General features: G+C 54.3%; 1 protein-coding gene across 1 annotated transcript in view; it reads left to right on the top strand.

Annotated features, from left to right (window-relative positions):
* The window catches only part of LOC133358303 (fibronectin-like), a 93,600-nt gene extending 66,631 nt beyond the window's left edge, over nt 1–26,969 (top strand). The window contains 24 exon segments of the mRNA XM_061576559.1: nt 32–391; nt 706–885; nt 1,542–1,631; nt 2,762–3,031; nt 3,513–3,626; nt 4,372–4,530; nt 6,626–6,784; nt 7,469–7,582; nt 8,068–8,349; nt 8,824–9,017; nt 9,193–9,280; nt 10,064–10,249; nt 11,202–11,291; nt 12,185–12,315; nt 12,317–12,362; nt 13,292–13,381; nt 13,963–14,167; nt 15,206–15,410; nt 17,558–17,696; nt 18,333–18,500; nt 20,039–20,164; nt 20,866–20,972; nt 21,115–21,216; nt 22,593–26,969. Coding sequence (XP_061432543.1) covers nt 32–391; nt 706–885; nt 1,542–1,631; nt 2,762–3,031; nt 3,513–3,626; nt 4,372–4,530; nt 6,626–6,784; nt 7,469–7,582; nt 8,068–8,349; nt 8,824–9,017; nt 9,193–9,280; nt 10,064–10,249; nt 11,202–11,291; nt 12,185–12,315; nt 12,317–12,362; nt 13,292–13,381; nt 13,963–14,167; nt 15,206–15,410; nt 17,558–17,696; nt 18,333–18,500; nt 20,039–20,164; nt 20,866–20,972; nt 21,115–21,216; nt 22,593–22,619 — 3,632 coding nt within the window. The 3' untranslated portion in view covers nt 22,620–26,969.
* The last annotated feature ends 570 nt before the right edge of the window (nt 26,970–27,539 follow it).

Raw genomic sequence — 27,539 nt, 5'->3', positions numbered from 1 at the left:
CGCGCGAAACATTCTCGCTCCGATTCCTCAGAAATCCCGCCGCCCAAGGGGCTGCGCTTTTCAGAGGAGTCCGACACCAGCGTCACGATGCAGTGGCAGCACCCCAACCTGCCCAACGTGGCGGGGTACCGCCTCACGGTGGCCGCCCCAAGCTCCAGCTCGGACCACGGCTCGCCGCACGTGGACAGCGCCGGCCGCCCCGTCGCGTCCGGTCGCCGCCCGCAGCACGGAGGAGCGGCAGGAGGAGAGCCCCTGCTGAGTCTGCAGCTGGGGCCCGACGCGGAGCGGTACACGGTGAACGGCCTGGAGCCCGGCATCGACTACCACTTCTCCCTGGCCACGGTCACGGAGCAGGGCCAGAGCCTGCCGGCCGCGCAGTGGCACAGCACGGGTGAGGCGTCTCTCTCGCGGTCGTGCCGGTCGGCGTCGCGGTTTTTCGAACGAATGACTTCGCGCCCGGGTGCGGCTCGTCATTCGTTTATTTCGGCTCGGGCAGTTTTTTTTTTTTAAACCTTCCGCCACCCGGCGTGACCGAACAGCGCGCGGCGGCTTCGCGGCTCGACCGCGACGACCCGTCGGAGCGACGATCGTCGGCGGAATAAAATCGCCGTCGCGCAGCGTAGCGGCCGCCGGTTTTAAAAATCGCCCCCCTCCCTCCTCCTCCTCCTTCCTCCTCCTCCTCCACGCCTCCGTGCCGCGACGCAGCCGTGCCGCCCCCCACGAGCCTGCGCTTCTCGCACGTGCGCGAGGACGGCTTCCGACTCAGCTGGTCGCCCCCGGGGACGCTGACGACGCCCGCCAAGTTCCTGGTGCGCTGCCGCGGCCACGGCGGGGACCGCGCCGACGTGGACGTCGCCGCCGGCAGCAGCACGGCGGTGCTGAGCGGTGAGACGCGCCGAGAGGGCCGGGAGCAGCGTGGGGGGGGGGGGGGGTTGCGATCGACGGCCTTCCGCGCTGGCAGATTGCAGCGGTAGCAGCGGTCGTAGCTGCTGCAGGAGTAGCAGCGGTAGCGGCAGCAACAATAGGGGAAGCAGCGGCAGCAGCAGTAGCAGCAGTAGTATCAGCTACAGCAGCAGCAGTATCAGTAGTATCAGTAACAGTAGCAGCAGCAGTAGCAGCAGCATCAGTAGCAACAGCAACAGTAGCAGCAGTATCAGTAGTATCAGTAATAGTAGCAGCAGCAGTAGCAGCATCAGTAGCAACAACAACAGTAGCAGCAGTATCAGTAGTAACAGCAGCAGCAGTATCAGTAGCAACAGCAACAGTAGCAGCAGCTGCAAAAGCAGCATCAGTAGCAACAGCAGCAGTAGCAGCAGCTGCAGAAGAAGTAGCAGCAGTAGTAGCAGCTGCAACACCGACTTTCTCACTCGCCCCTACTGGGCATCTCTAACAAAGAGCTTCATAGCTCATCGGATTCCTCCAGGCTAAACAAAGATTCTGGTTTCTGTACGATATCCAGCGACGCGCTCGCAACGGCGCGGTCCGTCGTCAATTGCTCGTTAATCTCCCGGTGTCTCTTCTCTTCTGCTCATGTCTCACAGGTTTGCAGGCTGGCACGGAGTACCAGGTGTTCGTTCACACCCTCCTGGACGGGCAGGAGAGCGTGGCTCTCACCGGCACTCAGTACACAGGCGAGAACCACCATGCCACAATTCCCCTCTTGTGTTTATCCCTGCTAGCATGCACCTACAAGACTCAAAACATTTTTTAATCCTTTATATTAAGTTCGCTTGCTTGCTTGCTTGCGTGCTTGTGTGCTTGCTTGCTTGCTTACGACCGTGCAAATCTTTCGCTCGTTTTTTAACCCACTTCCCCGTGATCCAATCGAGCAGAGATTTTCCACACAGATTCGTTGTGCCAGACAATTAATTTTCGTGAAAAAAAATTTCCAAAATTTTACACTGTTTAGGGAAAACAAATTAAATATTTAATTACCAATTGCTTAATACTGGCAGACAATCATCTGACCCATAGGTGGCAGCCATCTCAAGCCAGAGGACGAGAAGACTCTGGCCGCCACGTATATAAAGGATTTATAGTGAAAAACTTTGTTTTTACGGGTTCATTTTTTGTTACTCGAACAGGCGAGGTCCAACTAAGCTGCTGTGCAGTTATTTTTCAGAAGCGACCTGGCCATCATCACAAATGATGGCTCAACGAGGTGGGCTCATCATCATCATCATCGCGTGAACATTTATTGTAGCAGCCAAATACTCTAAACGCGTGGTGACGTCCATTCTAAATGTGGAGGGGAAAAACCTGGAGGACCCGGAGAAAAATCCACGCGACCACGGGGAGAGAGAGACGCAAACTCCAAATATACAGCAGGCGTCAGGGCCACGACCTCCTGTATACCAGGCGAGGTAGTTAACATCTCCTAGCCACCGTGGCACCCCTGCACCTTGTCCGTTGGGTGGGATGTCATTGGTGACGAAGTGGTATGCCCAGTGCGGACGTACTTTCCAGGTCGCTGGTTCGATTTGGAAGTAGGTGCCGCACGTGATGAGTAGTAGCCACTGAGAGGAGAGGCATCCTGGATGTGGTGTGCCGGGCGCACAAATATTTTGTGCATCACCGATGTGGACAGAGCGAGCTGAAATGAAACCCTGCGTGCATGTGTGTGTGCGCGTGTCTGTGTGTGCGTGCGTGCGTGTGTGTTTGCATGCGTGTGTGCGTGCGTGCGTTTGCATGCGTGCGTGTGTGCATGTGTGTGTGCACGTGCGTGTGTGTGCGTGCGTGCGATTCGCCGTCGCTGCCTCAGCGCCCGACGCTCCGACGGGCCTGCAGTTCTCGCACGTGACGCCGACGGCCTTCACCGTCGAGTGGCGGGCGTCGCTCGCCCCCGTGGAGGGCTACCGCGTGCGGTTCGGCCGCGAGGGCCACACCGATCCCCGGGAGGAGTGGGTCCCGACGCCCGGGCACTCCGCAAGCCTCAGCGGCCTCGCGCCCGGCGAGCAGTACACGGTGGCCGTCTACGCGCTGTCCAGCAGCCGCCTGGAGTCGCGGCCGCTCACCGGTCGCCAGATCACACGTAAACCACCGCCGCCACCACCGCCGCTATCACCACCGCCGCTATCACCACCACCGCCTCCGCCGCTGCCACCGCCGCTGCTGCCACCTCCACCACCACCGCTGACACACCACCGCCGCCACCACTACCATCACCATCAACAACGCCGTCACTACCTCTACCACCCCTGCCACCTCCACCACCACCGCCACCACCAACACCACCTCCACCACCGCCGCCGCCGCCACCTCCACCACTGCAACCTCCATCACCACCACCACCGCCACCACCGCCGCCACCACTACCACCACCGCCACTTCCACTACCTCTACCACCGCTACCACCCCCACCACCACCGCCACCTCCACTACCACTGCCACCACCACCACCTCCACCACTACCGCCACCACCACCACCATCTCCACCACAGCCACCACCACCACCACCATCGCCTTCCGCCCATTCGAGACACCGGTAGATCACGTGACGTCTCTTCCCACAGCCGTGGACAGCCCCACCAATCTCCAGGTCACCAGCCAATCGGCCACCAGCTTCCTCGTCAGCTGGACTCCGCCCACCACCTACGTGTCCAACTACATCGTGAGCTACCACTACGGTAGGCGACCTCTTCGTTTGCATTTATATATGTGTACGTATGTTGAACTTCTTTCGCACCGTACGTAGACAACCGTGCTAATCGCAGGTGCGGGGGAAGCAGAACCCCTGTTATCCGCATCTCTGCTTCTTCCTATTATTCCAGATTATCCGCGATTTTTTTCCCAGAATGCAATACATTTCCGGAAATCACCTGACGATGCCGTTGTTGACATCGCCAGCGAAGCATTGCCGTATCATTAAAATAATCGTGGTTAATCAATGTATTAATTAATAGTTAATGTACCTAACAGGGGAATGGTCGGTAAGTGAACACATTGGGCTCTATGGAGGCACTACACTACTCTATACACTACACTAATATACACTACACTATACACTACACTACTATACACTGCACTATACACTACTATACACTACACTATACACTACACTACTATACACTACACTACTTTACACTACACTACTATACACGACACTACTATACACACTACACTATACACTACAATATAAACTACACTACTATACACTACGCTATACACTACAAATTTGGCTCTATGGAGGGCCGCCGTGAAGCGATTAGTCGTTAACAGGGACGGTCGTTAGCATGGGTTCTACTCTACTTTGCCCTCCTATCGTGTTTGTATTTCCTTTGTCGTTGTGTCAAACGAGCCTCACAGCCCATCGTTTTCCTCCTCCGGCAATGAATCAAATATCCTGACCCTGGTTGGCGGGCCTCGGCGCAGGGAGGCAGCCGGAGCGTCAGGTGACCGTGTCTGGGCGGGAGAGCTCCGTGCTCGTCGAAGACCTGCAGCCGGGCGCGGAGTATTCGGTCAGCCTACGCGCGGTCACGGAGAGAGGAGACCAGCCCGCGGGAGAAGCCCTCACCACCACGCACGCCACGGGTAACCGCCCCCGGTGAAGGGAGACCGCATTCCCTGGCCAACTTTACTCGAACCTCTCAATCGATCAATAACATTTGAAAAAAAAATTTCTTGAACAATTTTGCCCTCCCCCCCCCCCGCCTTCCCTATACGCATAATCATCCTTAAAATGCTCATTCGGTAGATCGGAAACCGTACATTTCCGTCACATTAAGTTCTACAGAGGAGGTTTTTTTTTTTAGGTTAGATCGCGTAAATATGAATCTGTGTCGTTAAACCCGCCACCACCCGACGCAGCCAATTATAGTAGGGTTTGTCACGTCAACAAAACGTGGCCAATTCGTTACTAATACAGCGCTAAACCGGTTGTGTGTTGGAGAGTAAACCCACTACGACATTTACAATTCCAGTACCGCGACGTTTCACCGGTAATTACAAACAGCAGCAAGCAGCATCATCAGCCACAGAGTTGTGGAGAAATCCTCCTCTCGTCTCGGTCTCAAATAGACGGAGGGCATAAATGTGACGTCATCACTTGTGAGCCAATCAGTGTGCAACAGCCAGAGGGTGTGGGAAGGGGTAATGTATGCGTATGCATAACAATGGATATCCATTACCGGATGGGTTGTTCATAGCGTAATCAACATACATATGTGGTCTAATAAAAGTAAAATAAAAATCACGACGTTTCGGCGGCAACACAAGCTTCCGTCTTCAGGTGGAACCGTCACAGCACGATAGCTGTATCAAGTGAGAGAAATTCCAAGAAAACAGGCTCCTCCCACCCTCAACCAGTATATATACAAGGACTGTTTTCTTGGAATTTCTCTCACTTGATACAGCAGTCGTGCTGTGACGGTTCCACCTGAAGACGGAAGCTTGTGTTGCCTCCGAAACGTCGTGATTTTTATTTAATTTTTATTTTACTTTTATTAATTTAAATGTTTTACCTACGTGACTTTACAAAAAAAACCTAAGAATATGAATCCTTGCAGTCACGAAAGCTTCAAATCTAGAATATGTGGTCTAACCCGAATACACCTCTTATGGATAATATTTGTCGCGAAAGGCTTCGTGTTAAACAGAATCAAGTTAGTTTTCATCTGTAGGTGAAATTCACGCTGAACTGGTATGTGTTAAGACATTTCAAATTTGTTCAGTTTGGACGGTCAGGCGGTTCCTTTTTCGATGACGACGAAGGGAATAGCACGGGCCACTGGCCCCCTTCGGCCCGTGTGACACGTCACGTCGAAATTGTACCCATTGGTTCCCTCCATGAGTGCACCACGGTGGTGCCTGGTACACATGAGGTCGTGGGTTCGATCCTGACCCTGATGCCTGTTGTTTATTCGGAGTTTGCATGTCTCCCTCCCTGTGGTCATATGGATTTTTCTCCAGGGTCTTCTCTCATTTATCTCTCCACACTAAGAATCAAGGCTATGCATTGTCACGTGATAAGCCACTTCGTTGAAAAAGAAGCGAATGGCTCAGTGGGCTTTAAGCTGGTAAGATAGCCCAATGAAGTGGCTTGTCACGTGGACATTTCTAGCAGCCAAATACTCGAAACGCTCTAAATGAGAAGGGAAACACCAGAGGACCCAGAAAAAAATCCACACGGCCATGGGGAGAGAGAGAGACACGCAAACTCCAAATATACCAGAGGCGTAGCTAGGGGGGGGGGCAGGGGGGTACACGTGTCCCCGGGCGCCAAGGAAAAGGGGCGCCAAAATGAGGCTTACAACGTTACATTATAACTTGTTGCGGCGGGCGCGGCAGCCTGAAACTACTGCACACATCTACACCTCAACCTAAAGTTTATATATCCCGCCACACACAGCCTACATGTCATGTCATTACATTTTGATATGTGATTAAACGGGGGGGGGGGGGCGCCAATTTTATAGTTCGTCCCCGGGCGCAAAATATCCTAGCTACGCCAGTGAAATATACAGCAGGCGTCAGGGCCGGGATGGAACCCACGACCTTTTGTATACCAGGCGAGGTAGTTAACATCTCGCCGACACGGTGACGCCTTATCCGGTGGGTGGGCCAGTCATTGGTGACGACGTGGCATGCCCGGTGGGGGAGGGGTCACCGTATCCGTGCCGCCCCGCAGGTATCGACGGTCCCACGGACGTGGAAGCGGTGGAGGTGCGCGACACGAGCATCCTCCTGCGCTGGGCCGCCCCCCGCGCCCCCGTCCAGGGCTACCGGGTCTCCTGCTCCCCCACGGGGGGTCACGGCGGGGCCCCCATCGCCAAAACCCTCTCCAGGGGTAAAGATCGCACGCACGGCGGCGGTGTGACCGCCGGATCTGGGAAATTCATCTCACCAGCGGGAAAGGGGGAGGGTACACAGCCAAGAACGAGTTCCGGATTCTGCGGATTATAAGACGCTCCAGAAACTGGGATGCCATGCACCGCACCCCCCCCCCCACACCCCCCTTTCTTTCAAACTTAGAGGGGGCTTTGACTAAATTCGATCCGGAAACCGCTACATGTTACCGGGAAAGCGGGAAACGGCGGCGCAAAAAAAAATACCAAGTTGTGAACGACAGCATGGACTCCTTCCGTGTGCCTTAAAACCTCCGTCACCTGCGATAAGCACAGGTTGGCCACGTACGGTGAGAACGAAGTTCAACACACGTGCAACCTGGAACATGTGGCCACCCGTACCCAGATGTTGCCGCTCCTCCGGATTAGCAGTTGCACTTTCCCCCTGCCGTGTTTCCCAGCGCATCTTGCAGTGCGGTAGCTGGGTGTCGCGTGCGATCAGATTTGTATGAATATGAGACACCGGGCACACGTTTGGTATGCATCGTATCTTTCCGGAGGAGTCTTACAACGCGAAGAATACGGCGGTACAACCCACACCTGAGCTAATACGACCACACCTGTAATCATAGTCCATCCACTGTCCATTCGTGTTGGTTCACGTTCCTGTGTGCGTGCGCGCGTAGGTCAGTCAGAGGTTACGATCGACTCGCTGTCTCCGACCACGGAGTATCTCATCCAGGTGGTCGCCCTGGGATTCGCGCAAAACAGCGAGGCGACGAGCATCACGGTGCAGACCGGTACGCCCAGAGCCCTGCGTGTGCACCGGAGGTGCCATCGCATCTCACACCGCGACACCGCGACACCCACGACACCACAACACCCACGACACCCACGACACCACAACCACGACATCCACAACCACGACACCCACGACACCACAACACCCACGACACCCACGACACCACAACCACGACACCACAACACCCACGACACCCACGGCACCACAACCACGACACCCACGACACCACGACACCCACGGCACCACAACCACGACACCACAACACCCACGATACGACACCCACGACACCACAACACCCACGGCACCACGGCACCACAACCACGACACCACGACACCCACGATACGACACCCACGACACCACAACACCCACGACACCCACGGCACCACAACCACGACACCCACGACACCCACGACACCACGACGCCCAAGACACCCACGACACCCACGATTCCGATTTCCGATTCCAACGCGCGTCCATCGCAGGCGTGGACCGCCCCCGGGGCCTCACGTTCCGGGACGTCGGCGTGGACTCGATGGTCGCCTCGTGGCAAGCGCCGGAGGGCCGCGTCACGGGCTACCGGGTCACCTTCCAGGGCGCGGGAGACGAGGACGGGGGATTCTCGCGCGAAGTGCTGCCCGCGCCGGGACCTGGCGCCGATTCGGTGATCGTCGGCGGGCTGCGGCCGGGCCAGGAGTACACGGTGCGCGTGTTCGCGCTGAACGGGCACCGCGAGAGCGTGCCGCTCACCGGCACGCAGATCACGGGTGAGGGCTCATCGCCGCGACTCACTGCCGCGCCCGCTCGCCACCAACTCGGCGTCGCTCACCGCCACCCACCTCCGCTCCTCGCCGCGATGCACGCGCGAATAAAAACCGTTCCGTTTTAGTTGCACATGTTTGATTACCTTTCCTATACTCTGCACTGCTATCGTGTTTTACGTATTCATTTGTCGTTTTAAAGTTCTGACCCCGTGGCCCCGACTGGACACCTGTTTAAAAAGAGTTTCATAGCTCATCGGATTCCTCCTGCAGTATAAATAAATATTCTTATTCAGATATATATGTGTGTGTGTATAGAGAGAGAGAGAGAGCTCATAACGTGGTTGAAACTTGGCCGATGATGACGCTCACGACGATGAGAATGGCTCTCGCTGCTCGGTATTATTTCTCCGCAACTATCGGGATCAGTGCCTCTTGATTCTAACCCTGACGCGCCCCCCCGCCCCCCGCTTGGCTCAGCCATCCCGCCGCCGACGGCGCTGGAGTTCCCGGAGGTGGGCGCGGACTCGGTGGCGGTGCGCTGGAGCGCGCCGCGGCCCGACGCCGGCCTCACGGGCGTCCGTGTCGTGTTCGAGCCGCGCTCCCGCAAGGCCTCGCGCAAGGAGATCTCCGAGGGGCCCCGCGCGACCGCCACCACCGTCACGGGGCTCACGGTGCGTCGTCGCTAGCGTCGCCCACGTGCGTGTGTCGCGTGCGCGCATGGAGAGAGACCGAGAGAGAGCGAGAGACAGAGAAAGACCAGAGAGAGAGAGACCCAGAGAGAGACGGAGAGAGAGCATGAGAGCATTTTCTTGAAGGGTGTTCCCCGTGTCGTCGTCGACGGTGCAGGCAGGAGTGGACTACGCCGTGTCCGTCTACGCCGTCAAGGACGCCCTGACAAGCAAGCCCCTGCAGGGCACCGTGCGCACCGTGGAGAGTAAGTCTGGACCTGCACTACCACGTGTCCACCGCACCGCCCCTTGGTGAGGGCTTCACCTCCTGAGCCTCGCAATGCCAGAAGCAGAGTGCCACTGTCAGGAGCCACTGTCAGCTCGCCTCGAGGCACGCTGAGGTTGACCTTAAGTGTCCGCATGACCGTTTCTCCCTTATCAACGGAGGTGGACCCATTCATTACTCCTACCCGGATTGCAGCCCTCATTGGCTGACACACTCCGCCCACGTAAAAGAAATCCACTGCGTGGTGTTTTACGAACAATGACCTGCCCGAAATCGTGGAATTATCCAGAGTTACGATTCAAAGTTGCGGCTTTTTGTGCTTAGTTTGTTGTCCTTCCCCCGCACCTACAATGAGCACGGTTGGCTACGTGCAGTGTGAAAGAAGTTCAACACACGTACATACACCGCACCTAAAATTAGCATGGTTGGCTACGTGCAGTGTGAAAGAAGTTCAACACACGTACATACACCGCACCTAAAATTAGCATAGCTGGCTACGTACGGTGTGAAAGAAGTTCAACACACGTACATACACCGCACCTCCAATGAGCACGGTTGGCTACGTGCAGTGTGAAAGAAGTTCAACACACGTATATACACCGCACCTACAACTAGCATGGTTGGCTACGTACGGTGTGAAAGAAGTTCAACACACGTACATACACCGCACCTACAATGAGCATGGTTGGTTACGTGCAGTATGAAAGAAGTTCAACACACGTATATACGTCCATCGTCACCCCCCCCCCTCCCCCCCCCACAGGCATCCCCGCGCCGTCCAAGGTGTCGGTGACGGAGACGCACGCCGGCTCGGTGACGCTGGAGTGGCGCTCGCGCCCCGACCCGCTGACCGGCTTCCTGATCGTCGTGCAGCCGGCGGCGGCGGGCGCCGGGGGGCGCCCCGCGGAGCACACGGTGCCGCCTGGCGCGCGCACCTTCACCGTCACCGGTAACGGGCACACGCGCCGTGCCAGAGTAGGGGCCGGCAACCGAAACAACAAGGAAGGGACAATTTTTTTCGTTCGAATTTGGTAAAAAACAAAACCTCAAATATTTCAAGAGCAGCGGTGCACTGTGGTGGCGGATAGGAGGCGGCGGTCATCGATAAATAACACCGGGAGTCAAATTTCGATTTAAAGCTTTCGTGACTGCAGGGATTCATCTTCTTGGTTCTTTCGGTAAAGTCACGTAGAAGGGAAATAATAAAATAATAAAAATTAAACATAATAAAATAATTCTCATGAAGTTTCGGCCACAACGCAAGCAGCCGTCCTCAGGTGAAGACCAGGTCTGTCGGGGAGACAGCGTCAGACGCTGTCTCCCCGTCAGACGCTGTCTCCCCGTCAGACGCTGTCTCCCCGTCAGACGCTGTCTCCCCGTCAGACGCTGTCTCCCCGACAGACCTGGTCTTCACCTGAGGACGGCTGCTTACGTTGTGGCCGAAACGTCGTGAGAATTATTTTATTATGTTTTATTTTATTATTTTATTACTTCCCTTCTACGTGACTTTACCAAAAGAACCAAGAAGATGAACACCGTGAGTCCTTAACGAGCCACGTGCGGCTCAGGAGCCGTAAGATTGCCGACCGCTGTGACAGTCCACGGCCAGGGCAGAGATTGGTTCCAGCTAAGGCGGCGCCACACCTTTGAGCCGTACCGATCGATCTGTACGGCGGACGAGGGTGAATTTCTCGACAACAGCTCTTGTCTCGAACGGTTGTGACACGACTTAGCCGCTGATTGGTCACGCGAGGAGGTGTCGGAACCGCTAAGAGGCGTGCGCCGCATCTCGTGGTACCGATAAGGCGAAGTATCCGTGCGCTGGCGGGCGGTATTCGTCTCCTGCTTAGATTGCCCCATTGAAGCCCGTGCGATACGAACGTTGTGTCCCGTGTCGACAGGGTTGCAGCCTGGAGTGCGCTACGTCATCTCTATCTACGCCGTGCGTGGGGGCAGGAGAAGTCAACCCGTCACAGTCACCACCGCCACCGGTAGTTGAGCACTACCGCGACATTGAAACGGTTGTTGTGGATTTGCGTTTTTATCGCGTGGATTATTTTTTCCCTCCCCCATGCGTTGAGACAACTTCGATTATTTGGCTACTGCTGTCAATGGCCACGTAACAATGATGATGACGGGCCACTTTGTTGAGCGATCACTTGGGGTGGCCAGGTCGCTTCTGAAAAAATGCTGCAACTCCGTGGGACCTAACCTGGTGAAATATTACAATTGTTTAGTTCAGCCATGAATCTTTACGTAAAAACCTAGCTTGCCAAAATCATAGCCTAGGCCTCAGGCCTCATTTGGAAGCCACTGTCACCTATGCACTTTGAAATCTGAATTGAAAACGAATTTCTTTACAATAGATCTATGCGTTTAGTTTTGTTGTCCTTCCCACCGCACCTCTGATTAGCGCGGTTGGCGACATACGCCGTGAAAGAGGTTCAACGCACATAGATTATATTCTATTTATAATTCATATCTAGCGCCCTTTCCAGGGCGTTTTACAACGCAAACCGACGGGGGTTTCGATTTAAAGCTTTCGTGACTGCAGAGATTCATCTTCTTGGTTGTTTCGGTAAAGTCACGTAGGGGGTTACACAAATGGGCAAAGGGGGAGCGGCGGTGTGGGATGGAGCGGCTGTCAGTGAGGGAGGTGACGGAAGGGATGGAGGGACAGGGGCTGGAAAAGGAGCCACGTGATGTTGCAGGGGCTTGGGAAGGAGGAATGAGGGTGACTGATGGGTGCAACGTCCATCGGCACGAGTCATCGCAAGACACGGGGAAGGCACGCGTAGGGGGAACCCTTGTCCATTAGGCGAGGGAGTGCTGACGCTTTCTCGCTCTGTTTCTCTCTCTCTCCGGCGCTCCGGGGGCCTGCCAGCCGTGGACTCGCCCACAGGCCTGAAGCGCGTCACCTCCTCGGAGGACAGCTTGACCCTGGGCTGGACGCGCCCGAGGGCCTCCATCACCGGCTACCTGCTCACCTGCCAGGCAGCCCGAGGAGGGCCCGCGCAGGGAGCACAGGCCTGACGTCAGCGCGACCCAGTACACCATCACCGGTACACAGAGCGCGGTGTGCCACCATCACCGCCTCCACCGTCGTCACCTTCACCACTACCGCCACCATTACCACCACAGCCGCCACTGCCACCACCACCGCCACCGAAAACAAAGACAAAGATAAAGATCCCCCGTATAGCCTTAACAGACTGTTGAGGCAAGTGCTGTTAGCGAGCAACCACCACCGCCGCCACCATTACCACCACCACCATTACCACCACCACCCTCGCCACCACCGCCGAGATGCAGGGTTCGAATCTGTGTGATTGAAATTGGTACTCAAGCGTCATTCAACGATGGTCCCAGCTCTCGTGCTTAGGGGTGATGTCACCATAGTTCAGTCACAGGATCAGACACCCGCTTGGCATCTGGTTTTCATTTGCCCGGTTCTCGAGTGCGGTGCTCATGCCCAACGTCACAGCGACAAAACAAACCTCTCCTTCTGCCGTATCCCTCGCACTGCTCTACTTGCAATTCCCTCCACCCCCCCCCCCCCATCATCTCGCCACGGTGGCTGTTAGATGTTGACTACCTCGCCTGGTTTACAGGTGGTCGTGGGTTCGATCCTGCCCCTGACGCCTGCTGTATATTTGGAGTTTGGGTGTCTCTCTCTCTCTCCCCATGGCCGCGTGGATTTTTTTTCTGGGTCCTCTGGTGTTTCCCTCCTCATTTAGAGCGTTTCGAGTATTTGGCTGCTAGAAATGTCCACATGACAAGCCACGTCATTGGGCTATCTTACCAGCTTAAAGCCCACTGAGCCATTCGCTTCTTTTTCAGAAGTGACAGATGATAGCGCAACGAAGTGGCTTATCACGTGGAAATGTACAGCCTTGATTCTTAGTGTGGAGAGAAAAACCAGGGTCCTCCGGTTTTTAGTAAGGTAGGCACTGACAAGGGGTTAACAGGTATGCTGACATCCGCGTTGCAGATCTGCAGTCGAACACGGAGTACGTGTTCAGCCTCGTGGCAGTGCAGGACACCGTGAGAAGCCAGCCTCTGCGTGGCTCCTTCCGCACCGGTGAGCCAGCGGCATCCTCGTTTCCACTGCCACATCCACGCGAGCGCGCGGTGAACGATTCAAGACGCGCACAGATGGCACGGTTGGCGCTGTCAACGTGTCGTCGTCCCCGTACCTGGCCCTGCTTGGCCCCAAGGAGCACAAACCATTACACGAGCTCCGGTCATCCTCGCAGGAGGAGCAGCTTTTTGGCTGGCCATCGAATAAAGACGGTTACCGCATCGCGCATTTTCAGATGTGCATCTGCGGCCGTCTGGAACGCTCTTCCTTCCGATATTCGGAAGCCGATCGAGCTATGCACTTTGAGATAATTAACATTGATACCTAATTTCTTTAGAACTGCTTTTGGTGTTTAGTTTGTTGTCATTCCCCCGCACCTCCAATTAGCACAGTTGGCTACGTACGGCGCAAAAGAACGCCGAATGCCGCTGGAAAAAGGTGACGAGAATTAGGAATCGACATCGGTTGATGTCGATAGTGCAGACGCGTGGCGGCGACCGGACGTTTGTATCGTCTCGACTCGTCGGCGCTAATGATGACGTGCAAGTTGCTGCCCTGCTCACGACGCCGCTGGTTTGCAGCTGAGGCTGTGAGGCCGGAACTGCTGGCGACGCCAGCACCCCGGCCGCCCATCGCTCCCGCGAAGGTTCCCGCGGGCCGGGAACTCCCGTCCCGGCGAGGGGACACCTCGCCCCTGTCGTCGGAAACGCGCTTCGAAGGACGCGAGATGGGACCGTGGGCCGGCCAGCGGCACGTGGAAACGATCGTGACAGAACTCCGCCCCGGGTAAAAGCGACGTCACCTCGTAAATTTCGATTTAAAGCTTTCGTGACTGCAGGGATTCATCTTCTTGGTTCTTTCAGTAAAGTCACGTAGAAGGGAAATAATAAAATAATAAAAATAAACATAATAAAATAATTCTCACGACGTTTCGGGGACAACGCAAGCAGCCATCCTCAGGTGAAGAACAGGTCTGTCGATAAGACAGAGTCTGAATGACACGTCCTAGGCTTGAAGCGTCTATTTAAGCTGGGAGGGAGGAGGAAGAGCGCCTTGACAAAAGAATTTGCATATAATTATTTTATTATGTTTTATTTTTATTATTTCATTATTTCCATTCTACGTGACTTTACCGAAAGAACCAAGAAGACGAGGTCACCTCGTTTGCTATTATTTAAGACCGGGGACGCGGGTGGATCTCTTTGCAATTCTGGCGAAGAAAAATTTGGCCCGGCAGAGGCCCGAATGGAATTAACGGCGAAATGTCTTCGCAGTGCTCAGATTGGAAACGTTGTGGTTTTACTCTCCTGACAACACCGGTAGAGCTGAAGCGCTAACTAATTGTGCACGTTTTGCTCGCGTGACGAACCTTACTGACGTCAGGCTGTGTCGGCTGGTGGCGGGTTAAAGACGCGCATTTATGTTTACGAGATCCAAACCCCCCCCCCAAATAAGCCTTTATCATGAATAATATTGGTCGCGAAAGCCGACAGCGTTAAGCTGACAAACGTGCTCTGATAATATATTTGCATGTTACCACAAGTACGTGTGGTTTACGCAGTACTTCATTCCTTGCAAAACGTACCGATTTGGTGTTCGAACATCGTAACACAACTCCTGTTTTATCATCAGAAAGGGTACAAAACCCTATTCTCGTTCTTTTTTCCCATACGGAATGTCACCTCTCGCGCAACCCCGCGTTGAGCGTTCACCGTCCCCGGACGTGTTCGTCAAGCGCATTGTTGATCTCCCCCCCCCCCCATGCCTCCCCCCTTACATTCCTTCACCTCCTCCCCCCAACCTCCCCGCCTTGCGCTCCCGCAGCGCATCGCTGCCGTCCCATCAGGCCGGCATGCAGCTGCAGGTGGATGGCGTGGCCCTGGTGGCGCCCGCTGTCCTCGCCCCCGAGGTTCATCTCGAGCAGCACCTCACCGAAACGGAGGTGACGTGGGTGCCGCGCCACCAGGCCTCGGAGTACCTGGTGTCGTGCATCCCCGTCGGCGCCGCCGACGGCACCGCGCCCATACAGGTGACCAAAACAAACGCCAAGGCCCTCGCTGCGCGCCGCATCCTGTTAGCCCCGTGGCAATATTTACAGGAACCGATCGGTAAAAAATATAGAAATGTTACAGGGATTCCTCTACGTACGAACGAGTTAGGTTGCAGAGGTCTGTTCGTAAATCGATTTGTTCGTAAGTCAAACTTTACTCCTGTCAATTCCAAACGCGTCGTGCGGCGTGTACGCTAAACACGGGGAAAGGGTTTAAACGTTTTGTGATCTCCTGTAGATATAGTTGCCTCTGGTTCTTCACGTTCTACAGATGTAAATACCACTGGTTCTTCACGTTCTGCAGATGTAGATGCCACTGGTTCAACACGTTCTGCAGATGTAGATGTCACTGGTTCTTCACGTTCTGCAGATGTAGATGTCACTGGTTCTTCACGTTCTGCAGATGTAGATGCCACTGGTTCAACACGTTCTGCAGATGTAGATGTCACTGGTTCTTCACGTTCTGCAGATGTAGATGCCACTGGTTCTTTACGTTCTGCAGATGTAGATGCCACTGGTTCTTCACGTTCTGCAGATGTAGATGCCACTGGTTCTTCACGTTCTGCAGATGTAGATGCCACTGGTTCTTCACGTTCTGCAGATGTAGATGCCACCACCGCCTGAACTTACGACTCTCGGCCCGAACAGGCAAATGCACATATGGACAGCTTTGTTCGTATCTCTGAAAGTTCGTAAGTCGAATGTTCGTAAGTAGAGTAATCCCTGTATTTTTTTTTTCATAATATTTTTTCTTTTTTTTTTAAATCCCAACTCAACGTGAGTCCAATACGAAGCCGCCGGTCACTGAACGAAGGCAGGGAAGGGGGGGGGGGTGGTGTCGGCACGACAGGGCCTTAGTAAACGGGGGGTGTGTGGGGGGGGGAGGAAACTGGGCTCACTGCCCCCACCCAGGTGGGGAACAACAAGCAGGGGGGAGAACATAAAAATGTACCGATCCGTGTTTGTGTTCTCCAACGAGGTCCCCGAGATGTTCGAATCGCACTTCTTCCGAAGGACTCCCAAGGTCAAGGCCCCTCTCTGTCCCTGGGCTGATCGGCCTTTTCGCCTGCACTGTGCCCTGCTGCTCCTAGGCTTTGGAACGACGCTTTTGCCCTTCGTTAATGCGCCTAATCGGAGTCGTTAGGGCTGTTTAAGTCCTGTCAAAAAATAATAAAACATCTCACACAGGAGTCCCTACCGTCGAACCCTCCCGGTTTACAACCTTCCACGCCGCCAGAGGCCGATCGTCACCTGAATTGGGACCGGGGCCGCGTGGCCGATGGGGCCACCCGTTGCCACGAATGGCGCCGTCAAAGATTCGGCGGCCCTGCGAGCGGTGCGGCCACGGAATCCCAAACCGTCAGCCACATCGTAAACACTCCGCCGCCACCGTCTTCGCCCCTTTAGATGAGGGACAGACGAGATCCCACTCTGCTTCTAAACAGGCAATCGACTAAAATTGCATCTTAAATCTGCTGCTATGAAATCCATACGAATGAAGAAGAAGTCCTCCGTCTTGTAAAACTCGCCTCTTTAAATTGGCCTCCACTCCCCACTTACTTCTGGCTGTGTCCCCCGGCAAGTTCTAATTTATTTCCCGGCTTTCCAAACGCGGCGACGGCGCATTGGGGTCAACCGCGCAGCGTCCGCCCACAGCCTGAAACTCAAATTTCGTTCTTTTCGAAACTCAAATGTAATAGTTACGAGAATCACCGCGACCCCGGCACGCTGCAGGCTTGATGGACCGAGGGACTTGGAGGAGATATATCCATACCTGTCAACCCCTTATCCGTGCCTCTACCTTACTACAGACCAATTCAGATCCTATTGGTCACCCCGTGCACCTTATAAATCCCAACGTTCATCCTACAAAGTCCCATCACACGGGAGAAACACAAACAAAGAGACAAATATAGTTGTTGTTGCCCGTATTGAAACGGCTGTACGCCCTGCACAAGAATACGGGGCCAACCGTGATGGGTTGACGGCTACGGTCCCACGGCGTCACGACGCCATCGGTCGGGAGGCGTTGAGAGGTCGGAGAAAACAGCGGAAGGATCGGTCGCCCGAACGCAACCGTGACGGATCTGCCCCCCCCCCGGCCCCCTCCCCCCCCCCCGTCGCAGATGCGGCTGCCAGGCAGCCTGAGCAGCACCACGCTGACGGGGCTCATGACGGGCACGCAGTACAGCGTGGTGGTGGAGGCGCTGCACGGCTCGCGTCGAGACAAGGTGCTGGAGGAGTTCATCACCCTGCTCAACACCGGTACGCGCACCGCCCCCTCCTCCCTCCGCTGGTCCTGGGCCCGCTCTCGTCGGACAATTACAAAGGTCCCCCGTGTAGCTTCGAACAGAGCGTTGGGGCAAGTGCTGTTCGCCGAGTGCCTCTGTGATGGACTAGATCGGCGTTTTTCAAACGGGGTGAAGCGTAAGGCCCATTGAGCTGTGTAGCCCTTTTTCAGGAGTGACCTGGCCACAAATGAGAGCGCAACGGAATGGGCTCATCACCATCGCGTCGAAATTTATAAGCAGCCAAATACTCTTAAACGCGTGACGATGATTCTACATGTCGAGGGGAAAAACCAGAGGAGCCGGAGAAAAATCCACGTGGCCACAGAGAGAGACACGCAAACTCCAAATATACAGCAGCAGGCATCAGGGTCTGGATCGAAGCCACGACCTCCTGCACACCAGGCGAGGGAGTTAACAGCTCGCCACCGTGACGCCCCCGTAAGTCCTGCGATGAGACAGTTAACAGATGGGCCGCGTGCGACACTGTGCCAGTAATGTGACGGCGGTGTGACGGTGATGTGGCGGTCATGTGACGGTGTGCCAGCGATGTGACGGTGATGTGGCAGTGATGTGACGGCGTGAATCTATCGCGTGCTGTCGCCCGCAACAGTGCCGATGAACTTGACGGGCGACGCGACGGAAGACCGCTGCATGGACGAGGACACGGGGCGTGATTACGCGGTGGGCGAGGAGTGGGAGCGCCCCTCCAACACCGGATTCTTGTTCCTGTGTCGTTGCCTGGGACACGGCAGTGGGCACATCCGCTGCGACTCTTCCAGTGAGGCCAGGCTCTCTCTTTCTCTCACTCTCTCTCATCCTGTGATGCCACATTATCTCTGTATCTCTCTCTCTCTTGCAGTGAGGGCCACGCTCTCCCTTTCTCTCACTCTCTCTCGTCCTGTGATGCCACATTATCTCTGTATCTCTCTGTATCTCTCTTCCAGTGAGGCCACGCTCTCTCTTTCTCTCACTCTCTCTCGTCCTGTGATGCCACATTATCTCTGTATCTCTCTCTCTCTTCCAGTGAGGCCACGCTCTCTCTTTCTCTCACTCTCTCTCTCGTCCTGTGATTCCACATTATCTCTGTATCTCTCTCTTTTGCAGTTAGGGCACGCTTTCTCTCTTTTCTGTCTCTCTCTCTTTTTTTTACGATCAGAGGAAGCAAGAAGATGCTCGGTTTAGTCGCCACTTTGCTTCGTTCATCATTTAGTTTTTCTTTTAGTTTTTTTCCATTGTTTCGATTTATATGCAAAGCAATGGGAAATGAAAGATTTTACGTATTTTCCCATTGTGAAACAAAATCAATTTGTGCTACTTTCTTCATAGACACAAACATCAACACGAAGAAGCATGCTCTGATTCTCCTCCCTACCACTCCCCTCTCTCTCTACCCCCTCTCTCTCTCTACCCCCTCTCTCTCTACCCCCTCTCTCTCTCTACCCCCTCTCTCTCTCTACCCCCTCTCTCTCTCTACCCCCCTCTCTCTCTACCACCACCCTCCTCTCTCTCTACCACCCCCCTCTCTCTCTACCCCCTCCTCCCTCTCTACCCCGTCCTCTTCTACCCCCCCTCTCGCTAACCCCCTCTCTCTCTCTAACCCTCTAGCCCCTCTCTACTACTCTCTCTCTCTACCCCCTCTCTCTCTACCACCCCCCTCATCTCTCTGCTACCACCCTCTCTCTACCCCCTCTCTCTACTACCCCTCTCTCTCTCTAAACCCCCTCTCTCTCTACCCCCTCTCTCTCTCTACCCCCTCGTCTCTCCTCGTACCCCCCTCTCTCTACCAGTCTCACCACTCTACCCCTCTCTCTCATACCCCCCTCTCTCTCTCTCTTCTATACCCCCCTCTCTCTCTCTACCCCTCTCTTACCACCCTATCTATAACCGTCTCTCTCTACCCGTATCTCTACCCCCCTCTCTCTACCCCCTCTCTCTCTACCCCCTCTCTCTCTCTACCCCACTCTCTCTCTACCCCCATCTCTCTTACCCCCTCTCTCTCTCTACCCCCTCTCTCTCTACCCCCTCTCTCTCTACCCCTCTCTCTCTCTACCCCTCTCTCTCTACCCCCTCGCTCTCTCTACCCCTCTCTCTTACCCCCTCTCTCTCTACCCCCTCTCTCTCTACCCCCTCTCTCTCTACCCCCTCCTCTCTACCCCCTCTCTCTCTACCCCCTCTCTCTCTACCCCCTCTCTCTCTACCCACTCTCTCTCTACCCACTCTCTCTACCCCCCCCCCCCCCTCTCTCTCTTTACCCCCACTCTACCCCCCCTCTCTTTTTGGTATCACCCACCACCCCCACCCCCCCCCCCCCCACAGAATGGTGCCATGACAACGGCCAGAACTACCGCATCGGCGAGCAGTGGAGCACCACCACAGCCACGGGGCGCCGCATGAGCTGCACCTGCCTGGGGAACGACCTCGGGCAGTTCAAGTGTGAACCAGGTGGGTGGGCGCAATGATGCCGCGGGGGGGGGGGGGGTCCCATCAGCCCCGTTTGCAGCGGGGGGGGGGGGGGCGGGTGGGTGGTGACACGTTGGTACATTCCGACTGGAAGTACGCCGTCACGGTGTCACAGGTCGAACCCGGGGTCACAGGTCGTACCCGGGGTCACAGTTCGTGACCGGCGTCACAGGTTTGTGCCGGGTTCACAGATCGCACCGGGGTCACGGGTTGTCCAGGGGTCACAGGTCGCACTGGGGTCACAGGTCGCACCTGGGGTTACAGTTCATAACCGGCATCACAGGTTGTGCCGGGTTAATATGTCACACTGGGGTCACGGGTTGTCCAGGGGTCACAGGTCGCACTGGGGTCACAGGTTGTACCAGCGTTACATAACTTCACCTGTTCCGTTTCCTCTCACGTATAAAGACGAATGAATCGGCCGATGAGACCTCAACGCTTAGGGGACCGCAGAGCTTGGGCAGTTGTTGGCACCGGCTATCGTGTGGACGCCCTCCTGCTGGTCCGCGTTTCCTCGCGCCTCTGAGCCATCGCCCTCTCGCTCCACGAGAGCGGGGCGAGGGGGAGGGGCCGGGGGGGGGGTCGAACGCGGTGTGGCGGCGCAGCGTTACAAAGTTGCAATCAACCCCCTCGACGTCAGGTGTCACGAAATAAAATTGCTTTGACCTACGCTCTGCGCGCAGATGAGAACACGTGCTACGAGGGTGGGAAGGAGTACACCGTGGGACAGAAGTGGATGCGCAAGAACCGCGGCCTTGACTGCACCTGCACGTGCTACGGAGGACGCAGGGTGAGTCACGATGCCTGGGCACTTGTGGAAAGCAATTATAAAAGCAAAGAGATGTGTACGTGCGTTGAACTTGACAGTGGTGATGACGATGACAACGACGATGACTGATGATGCGTGCGCTGTGTGTGTGTGCTGTGTCCAGGGCTACCGTTGCGACTGCGGTGCCGTGCAGAACGTGGCGTCCAGTTTGGCCCAGGGACACACTCTCCATCAAATCCGCAACCAGCTCCTCCGCCGCCCATTTGTAAGCGCCTTGCGTTCACGCCCTTGTTGTTGATATTACTGGTAGGAACCACCTGGTTCCACCAGCCCACAGGGGATTATTGTGTCCGTCCGTCCGTCATGCATCCAAAAATGGAAGGGGTGGGGCTGGGTGGAGAGGGGAGGGTGGAGAGGGGCTGGGTGGGGAGGGTGGGGAGGGGCTGGGTGGGGAGGGTGGGGAGGGGCTGGGTGGGGAGGGTGGGGCTGGGTGGGGGGTGGGAGGGGTGGGGCTGGGTGGGGAGGGGCTGGTCACCCCATGGTGCCCTTATAAAACTCAACGTTGAACCTACTCACGCCGGCTTGTGCCCGCCCTCACAGTAGGCCATATTTGCGGAATACACCACGCCGCCGTTGACCCTGGCCATTGACCGAGCAACTCAACGTTCCTACCAGCTCCCTCCGCAGGAATGTGTTTTAGTTGTTAGCCTCAAAGCGCGCGCTCAAATACCGTCCCATTATCTTGCTCTTCTTCCACTTTGCGTTTGACTCGCTACTGAGAGTGTGCGGGTGGTGGAGCCGCACCAGGGCACACAGGCCTGGAGGGGCGGCCTAGTTAAGGCATGATGCTAGGGACCAACGTGAGTGACCGATGTGAAGTATCATTTTTTACAAGGGCTGGAAAGTTGAAATGTGGTTCAAATATAGTCGAGTTTATGCATTGTAATCAGATAGGCGGGAAACACAGAACAAACCTATTACTACTTTATTTCTAAAAGCATAAAGAGAAGTTATTTGACCTGCAGTGTGGGTGGTTGAACACAGTATTATGAAAACAATAATAGGTTTATAGACTTAACTATCGTTTTGGTCGTTCTTTGGTCGTCTAACATTGGTGAGACAAGGTCGTGAAGAAGGCTGTCTCTGATGTAGGCCAACTAGTTTGCATTTATTATCAGAGCATGTTTGTTTGCATAACTTACCGTGAGCTTGACATCTGGTCAGTGCAGACTGGATGATGCCTTGCTAGAGGTGGGGGTGTCGTCTCTTTGGTGTTTTGGCACATCTTAACACCTCCTGTATTATTTGCCGGAAAGGGTACACATCTATTATTTTCGATACTGGCAAACATAACAAAAATAGGGCCTCATAGATGAACACAGCACGTGTGACGCTGGGTGAGACGAAACAGTTTAGATTGAGCCCTCAACGTGAGTGAAGCAATCTAAACAAACGAGTGAAGCTCCCGGGATCAGTAGCCGTGGGGAGCGGCGATGGGAGAGGCGGCTAAACAGCGCGGATGAGACGTAACGGTCGGTTTGGTTTAGACCCGAGTCCTCTCCACGAGGTGGAAGAATCGATGGGCGAATCGATGATGCGAACGACTGACCGCTGACCATCTTCTCCCCTCTGTGTTCCCAGCCGAACAAATGCACGTTTCAGTGCTGATGATGGACACGCCGGGGGAGGAGACGAGGGGGTGGGGGAGGGAGCTGTGGATTGGCGTTGGTGAGAGAAGACCTTTTTTGCGAGGCAGCAGTGGGGCCTTTCCCGGCCTGCGTGCGGCCTTCCTTCTCGCGCTCGCAGCCGTCTGGAAGCTTTCTCGACTCCGCCGCGTCTTTTCTTTTTTTTATTTGCGGCTACGCGCGGCGCTCGGTTTCGTCGCGAGAAAATGCTCCGCCGACGACACCGGCGCGAAAGGGGCGGTGGGCGCCCTGCGGCCTCTTTGCGCGCCACGAGTATATTCCGTTCGGCGAAAGGTGAACCTGGTCCGCGCTAGTGCCACGTTGCGTGTTAGTTCAAGGAGCCTTTCGCGTCCGCTTGGTTATTTGTGTTTACAGTTCGCCGTTCTACTTTGTTTTCACAGCGGGGATAATTTAACCGAAAATGTACGTGAGTGGTCTTGATTGGCAAGGAATATGCCCCGTTCTCACCCTATGTTCCCCCCCCCACCCCCCATCCTGGTTTCAAAGTCATTCCTCGCCCCTCTGTTTTACTTTATAAGATGCTGTGCATTCCAAACTGAACTTCCAACGCAGGATGCGGTTGGGCCAGTGGTATAGTGTGGTTGGCACGGTCCCTCTTGGGGTATTACCATAATTTGGGGTGTGACTGTATTTACACGCCGCGGTGGCGAGATGTTAACGACCTCGCCCAGTATATAGGAGGTCGTGTGTTCAATCCCGATCCTGACCCTGATGCCTGCTGCTGTATATTCGAAGTTTGCACGTTCTCCCCGTGGCCGCGTGGATTTTTCTCCAGATCCTCCGGTTTTTCCCTCCACGTTTAGAATCAAACGTGCGTTTCGACTATTTGGCTGCTATAAATTTCCACGCGACGATAAGCCACTTCGTTGAGCTGTCACTTGTGATGGCCAGGTCGCATCTGAAAAAGAGCTACGTAGCTCAGTGGGGCCTTATCTGGTAACATAACAAACAAAAAACTCGATTGGGACCACACACGCACACACAGCGGCAGCAACATCGCCCCCTGTTGCTAGAACCTGTTAGGACTCTCTTGCTCAAAGATTCATTGCACTCCTATCGTTTTTTTGTTGTTGTTGTAACTTTCTGACCTGTCCCCTTACTGGGCTCTCTGTAGAAAAGAAAATAGCTTCATAGCTCATCGGATTTCCCCAGGATAATTTTTTTAAAATATCTGATTCTAGTGCAAGGAATTTAAATGAGGGAGGGGGGGCATTCTGTCCGATTCCTCTTCGCGGTCCGGTGCCCGACTCTCTTCCAGTCCCTGGTGCCTGGTGTGGTTGCACTGCTGAGCGTCTGGGATTGTAGCTGCCCTCTGCAAACACGTGGCGCTTTTTGTACACCCGTTCCCACTGTTCGGCTCTCTTGCCTGTCACGTAACGCTGGGTAGAGGCTTGGCGGAACAGGTGGCACAAAAGCATCGGTGCAACAGGGAGGGCTTGTGGGAGCGGCACGGGTTACAGCAAGAATCCGGAGAGGCCTGAAAGGAAACGGAGCGAACAAGAATAAGTTGAGCGGTAAAATAAGGTGACGCTTGTAACGTTAATCCGAGTGTTTTATCTGATGATGACGAGGATGCTATAATGATTTAAAGCTTTCGTGACTGCACGGATTCATCTTCTTGGTTATTTCGGAAAAGTCACTTAGAAGGGAAATAATATAATAATAAAATATAAAACATAATAAAATAATTCTCACGACGTTTCGGCCACAACGCAAGCAGCCGTCCTCAGGTGAAGAACAGGGCTGTCGGAAAGACAGCGTCTGCTTGCGTTGTGGCTGAAACGTCGTGAGAATTATGTTTTATTTTTATTATTTTATTATTTCCCTTCTACGTGACTTTCCCGAAAGAACCAAGAAGATGCTATAATGCTTCATGAAGCCAGATTGATCATTCGTCTGTTCGTTCATTGAGTACGGCTTTAAGTAAGTAGGGTCGGTGGTCAGGAGGCCAACGAATTCATTTTCAGACCACAGAAATGCCATTGCATTAATTTAATCCACACCACAGCTCAATGTATAAGCACAAAACTCAACTCCAAACAAACGGGGGTGGGGGGGTTTTTTGTCTTTTTCCCAGTGTTCTTGGCACTTGTCCGACCGTCGTCAACGTCATTGAGACGAAGTGTCCCTTGGGGAACTGCCGCAGAGCAGCGTGACGCCCCGTGTTAACAGGATGGCCCGCGGAAGTTGATATCACAGAACTGCTTCCAGGATCCTTTCAAGTGACCGCTTGTCCACGCTAGGGACAAAGCACTTTGCCGATACACCTTGCTGCGGAGATATCACACTGCTGCCACCACGATAACTTAATCGTTTTATTGTCAAAAGCTGGGATTCTTGTCAAATGAAGTAAATGTGTTTTTTTTTTGGAGCGATCATTGGTGACTGGCTGCACTTGAGTATCCGGTTTAAACATGAAGCAGCGGAAACCCGCATACAGGATTTGTCTCGAGGATCTCAGCGATGCCAGCTCTGACCCTGCGACCCATCCACATCCCAAGACACAAATGAAAAGGGCGACATTTGTTTTTATGTACGCATCAAAATAGATTGCGGAGCCACGCAAACTCGATACGGCCACGACCCGATGGCAATGCCAGGGGTGGGTCGGAAGGGTGATAATTGTACAACAGCATTTGCACCGAAGGTGACAACGACGATGACCCGAGACTGAGCAAATCGCGTCGGCTCGAAAATTGACCACCCTTCCCTTGGCTCACGATCCACGAATTGCAACACGTGGCAGCCGTCGTGCCCCACCGGGGCTCCGCATGACCAAGGTGCTCGATTTCGGCCACGACTATTCGGGAACGCCGTTCTACCCATCGGCAATTATTTGGGAACGCGCCACCACCACCACTGCTGTGCCAGCGAGCCTCGCATGGCCCCCCAGGGGGGGGGGGGGCCCTCCGGCAGTTGCGAGAGAGTCTTCCTCGCCGTCCCGAAGTGGCGCTTGCTTCGTTCGTAAATAACCGCAGTGTGACACGAATGCTCTTTGGGTTGTTTCGGTAAAGTCACGTAGGTAAACAATTTAATAAACTAAAAGAAAACAACTAAATTAAATCACGACGTTTCGGGCGCAACACAAGCGTCCGTCATCAGGTGGGAAAGCATGCCCTACGTGACTTTACCGAAAACAGCCAAAGAGTATGGATCCTTGCAGTCACGAAAGCCTCAAATCTGTGACACGAATGCCTGATAGAAAGCGGGAAAGGCACGCTGCCAGTCGTTCGTAAACCTCTTAACAGGTCAAGGCGCAGCTCTGCAATTGTTATCTCACGCCGCTGCTGTTGGCCACGAGGCTGGTTTTCAGTTGGGATTGCGGGGTAAGGCACTACCACTAGACTAGAACGTACGTCCATCCGTAATCATAATACCGTCCCATATTGTTGTACCCTATTTGACTATAATCCTATGAACACGTTCATAAAACAAAGAAAATTCGATGGAAAACGTGGCGCGATTATTTAATGTGGCTTATGTGGCAGGTTCAAAAATAACTCTCAGACAGAGGTCGCAAACGGGTTTTGATTCCTTACCCGTACCCGTACCCAGCCGCACCAAGGTCTCAAACGGGTACCCGTACCCGTACCCGGCTGTACCCGTACCCTACGCGTACCCGGCCGGGTACGGGTACGGTACGGTACGGGTATCGGGTACCTGATTGCGACCTCTGGGATGAAGCCATGTTGCAGGCGCGGGTGGGTTGATTCTAGGAACTTGAATTGTGAGAAGAGACAAGACGTTGGGAAATGAGTGACAAACAGTTACTCACCAGTGACTCACGGCAGACCCGTACCCGTACCCGGCCGCACCAGGGTCGCAAACGGGTACCCGTACCCGGCCGGGTACGGGTAGCCGGGTATCGTGTAGGGTACGGGTATCGGGTACCCGGTTGCGACCTCTGCTCTCAGAACACTGTTGGGGCTAATATTGTTACCTGCCCGTTGAAGATAGCGACTGTGTTAAACGTGGGTCTATGTTAGTCGTGATGTGACGGCATAACGAAGCTTGTGTTTCTTTTCTAAACTTATATTAGTCCGGTGCTTTGTAAAGCCTCGACTTTCCTATGCAGGGTGGGAGTTGACGTGCGTTAGTTTTTGCGGCCTTAAACCACCAGCATCGATGATGACGTTATCTAAAGCGAAGTTGGTGTTGTGAGGCAAATGTGATGTTAATAAAAAAATGTCATTTTTCGTGTCCTCCCGTTAAATATCCACTGTACCTTACCCGTAGCTGCTGTTTGCAACAACAACAACAACAACAAAAAGCTGTGGCATATCTTTTGTATAAATAAACCATTATGAGATTATTTTGTGTTTGCGAATTTCATTTGTCATTTTTCCTTTTCGCATCTGGGATTTGCGTCATCATTATGTCACAAAAGGCGCGCTTGAGCAATGGTTCGCTGAATATGACTCGAAATCAAGAATTCAGTCTCCTGGCGCGATGCATATTTGGAGTTTGCGTATCTCTCTCTCATCATCACGGTGGCTCGGAGATGTTAACTACCTCGCCCGGAATGCAGGTGGTCGGGAGTTCGATCCCGACCCTGACGCCTGCTGCTGTATATTTGGAGTTTGCGGTGTCTCTCTCTCTCTCATCATCACCATCATCACGGTGGCTAGGAGTTGTTAACTACCTCGCTTGGTATGAAGGAGGTCGTGGGTTCGATCTAAACCCTGACGCCTGCTGCTGTATATTTGGAGTTTGCGTGCCTCTCTATCTCCGTGGTTGCGTGGATTTTTCTCCGGGTCCTCCGGTTTTTTAAAATTCTTTATATTAAGTTCGCTTGCGTGCTTGCTTGCTTGCTTACGACCGTGCAAATCTTTCGGTCGTTTTTTAACCCACTTCCCGTGATCCAATCGAGCTGACATTTTGC

The sequence above is a fragment of the Lethenteron reissneri genome, chromosome 61, assembly GCF_015708825.2.
Source record: "Lethenteron reissneri isolate LAM-NWPU_2019-01 chromosome 61, ASM1570882v1, whole genome shotgun sequence".
In the NCBI taxonomy this organism is placed as follows: Eukaryota; Metazoa; Chordata; class Hyperoartia; order Petromyzontiformes; family Petromyzontidae; genus Lethenteron; species Lethenteron reissneri.
This window is presented reverse-complemented; position numbering and strand designations above follow the sequence as displayed.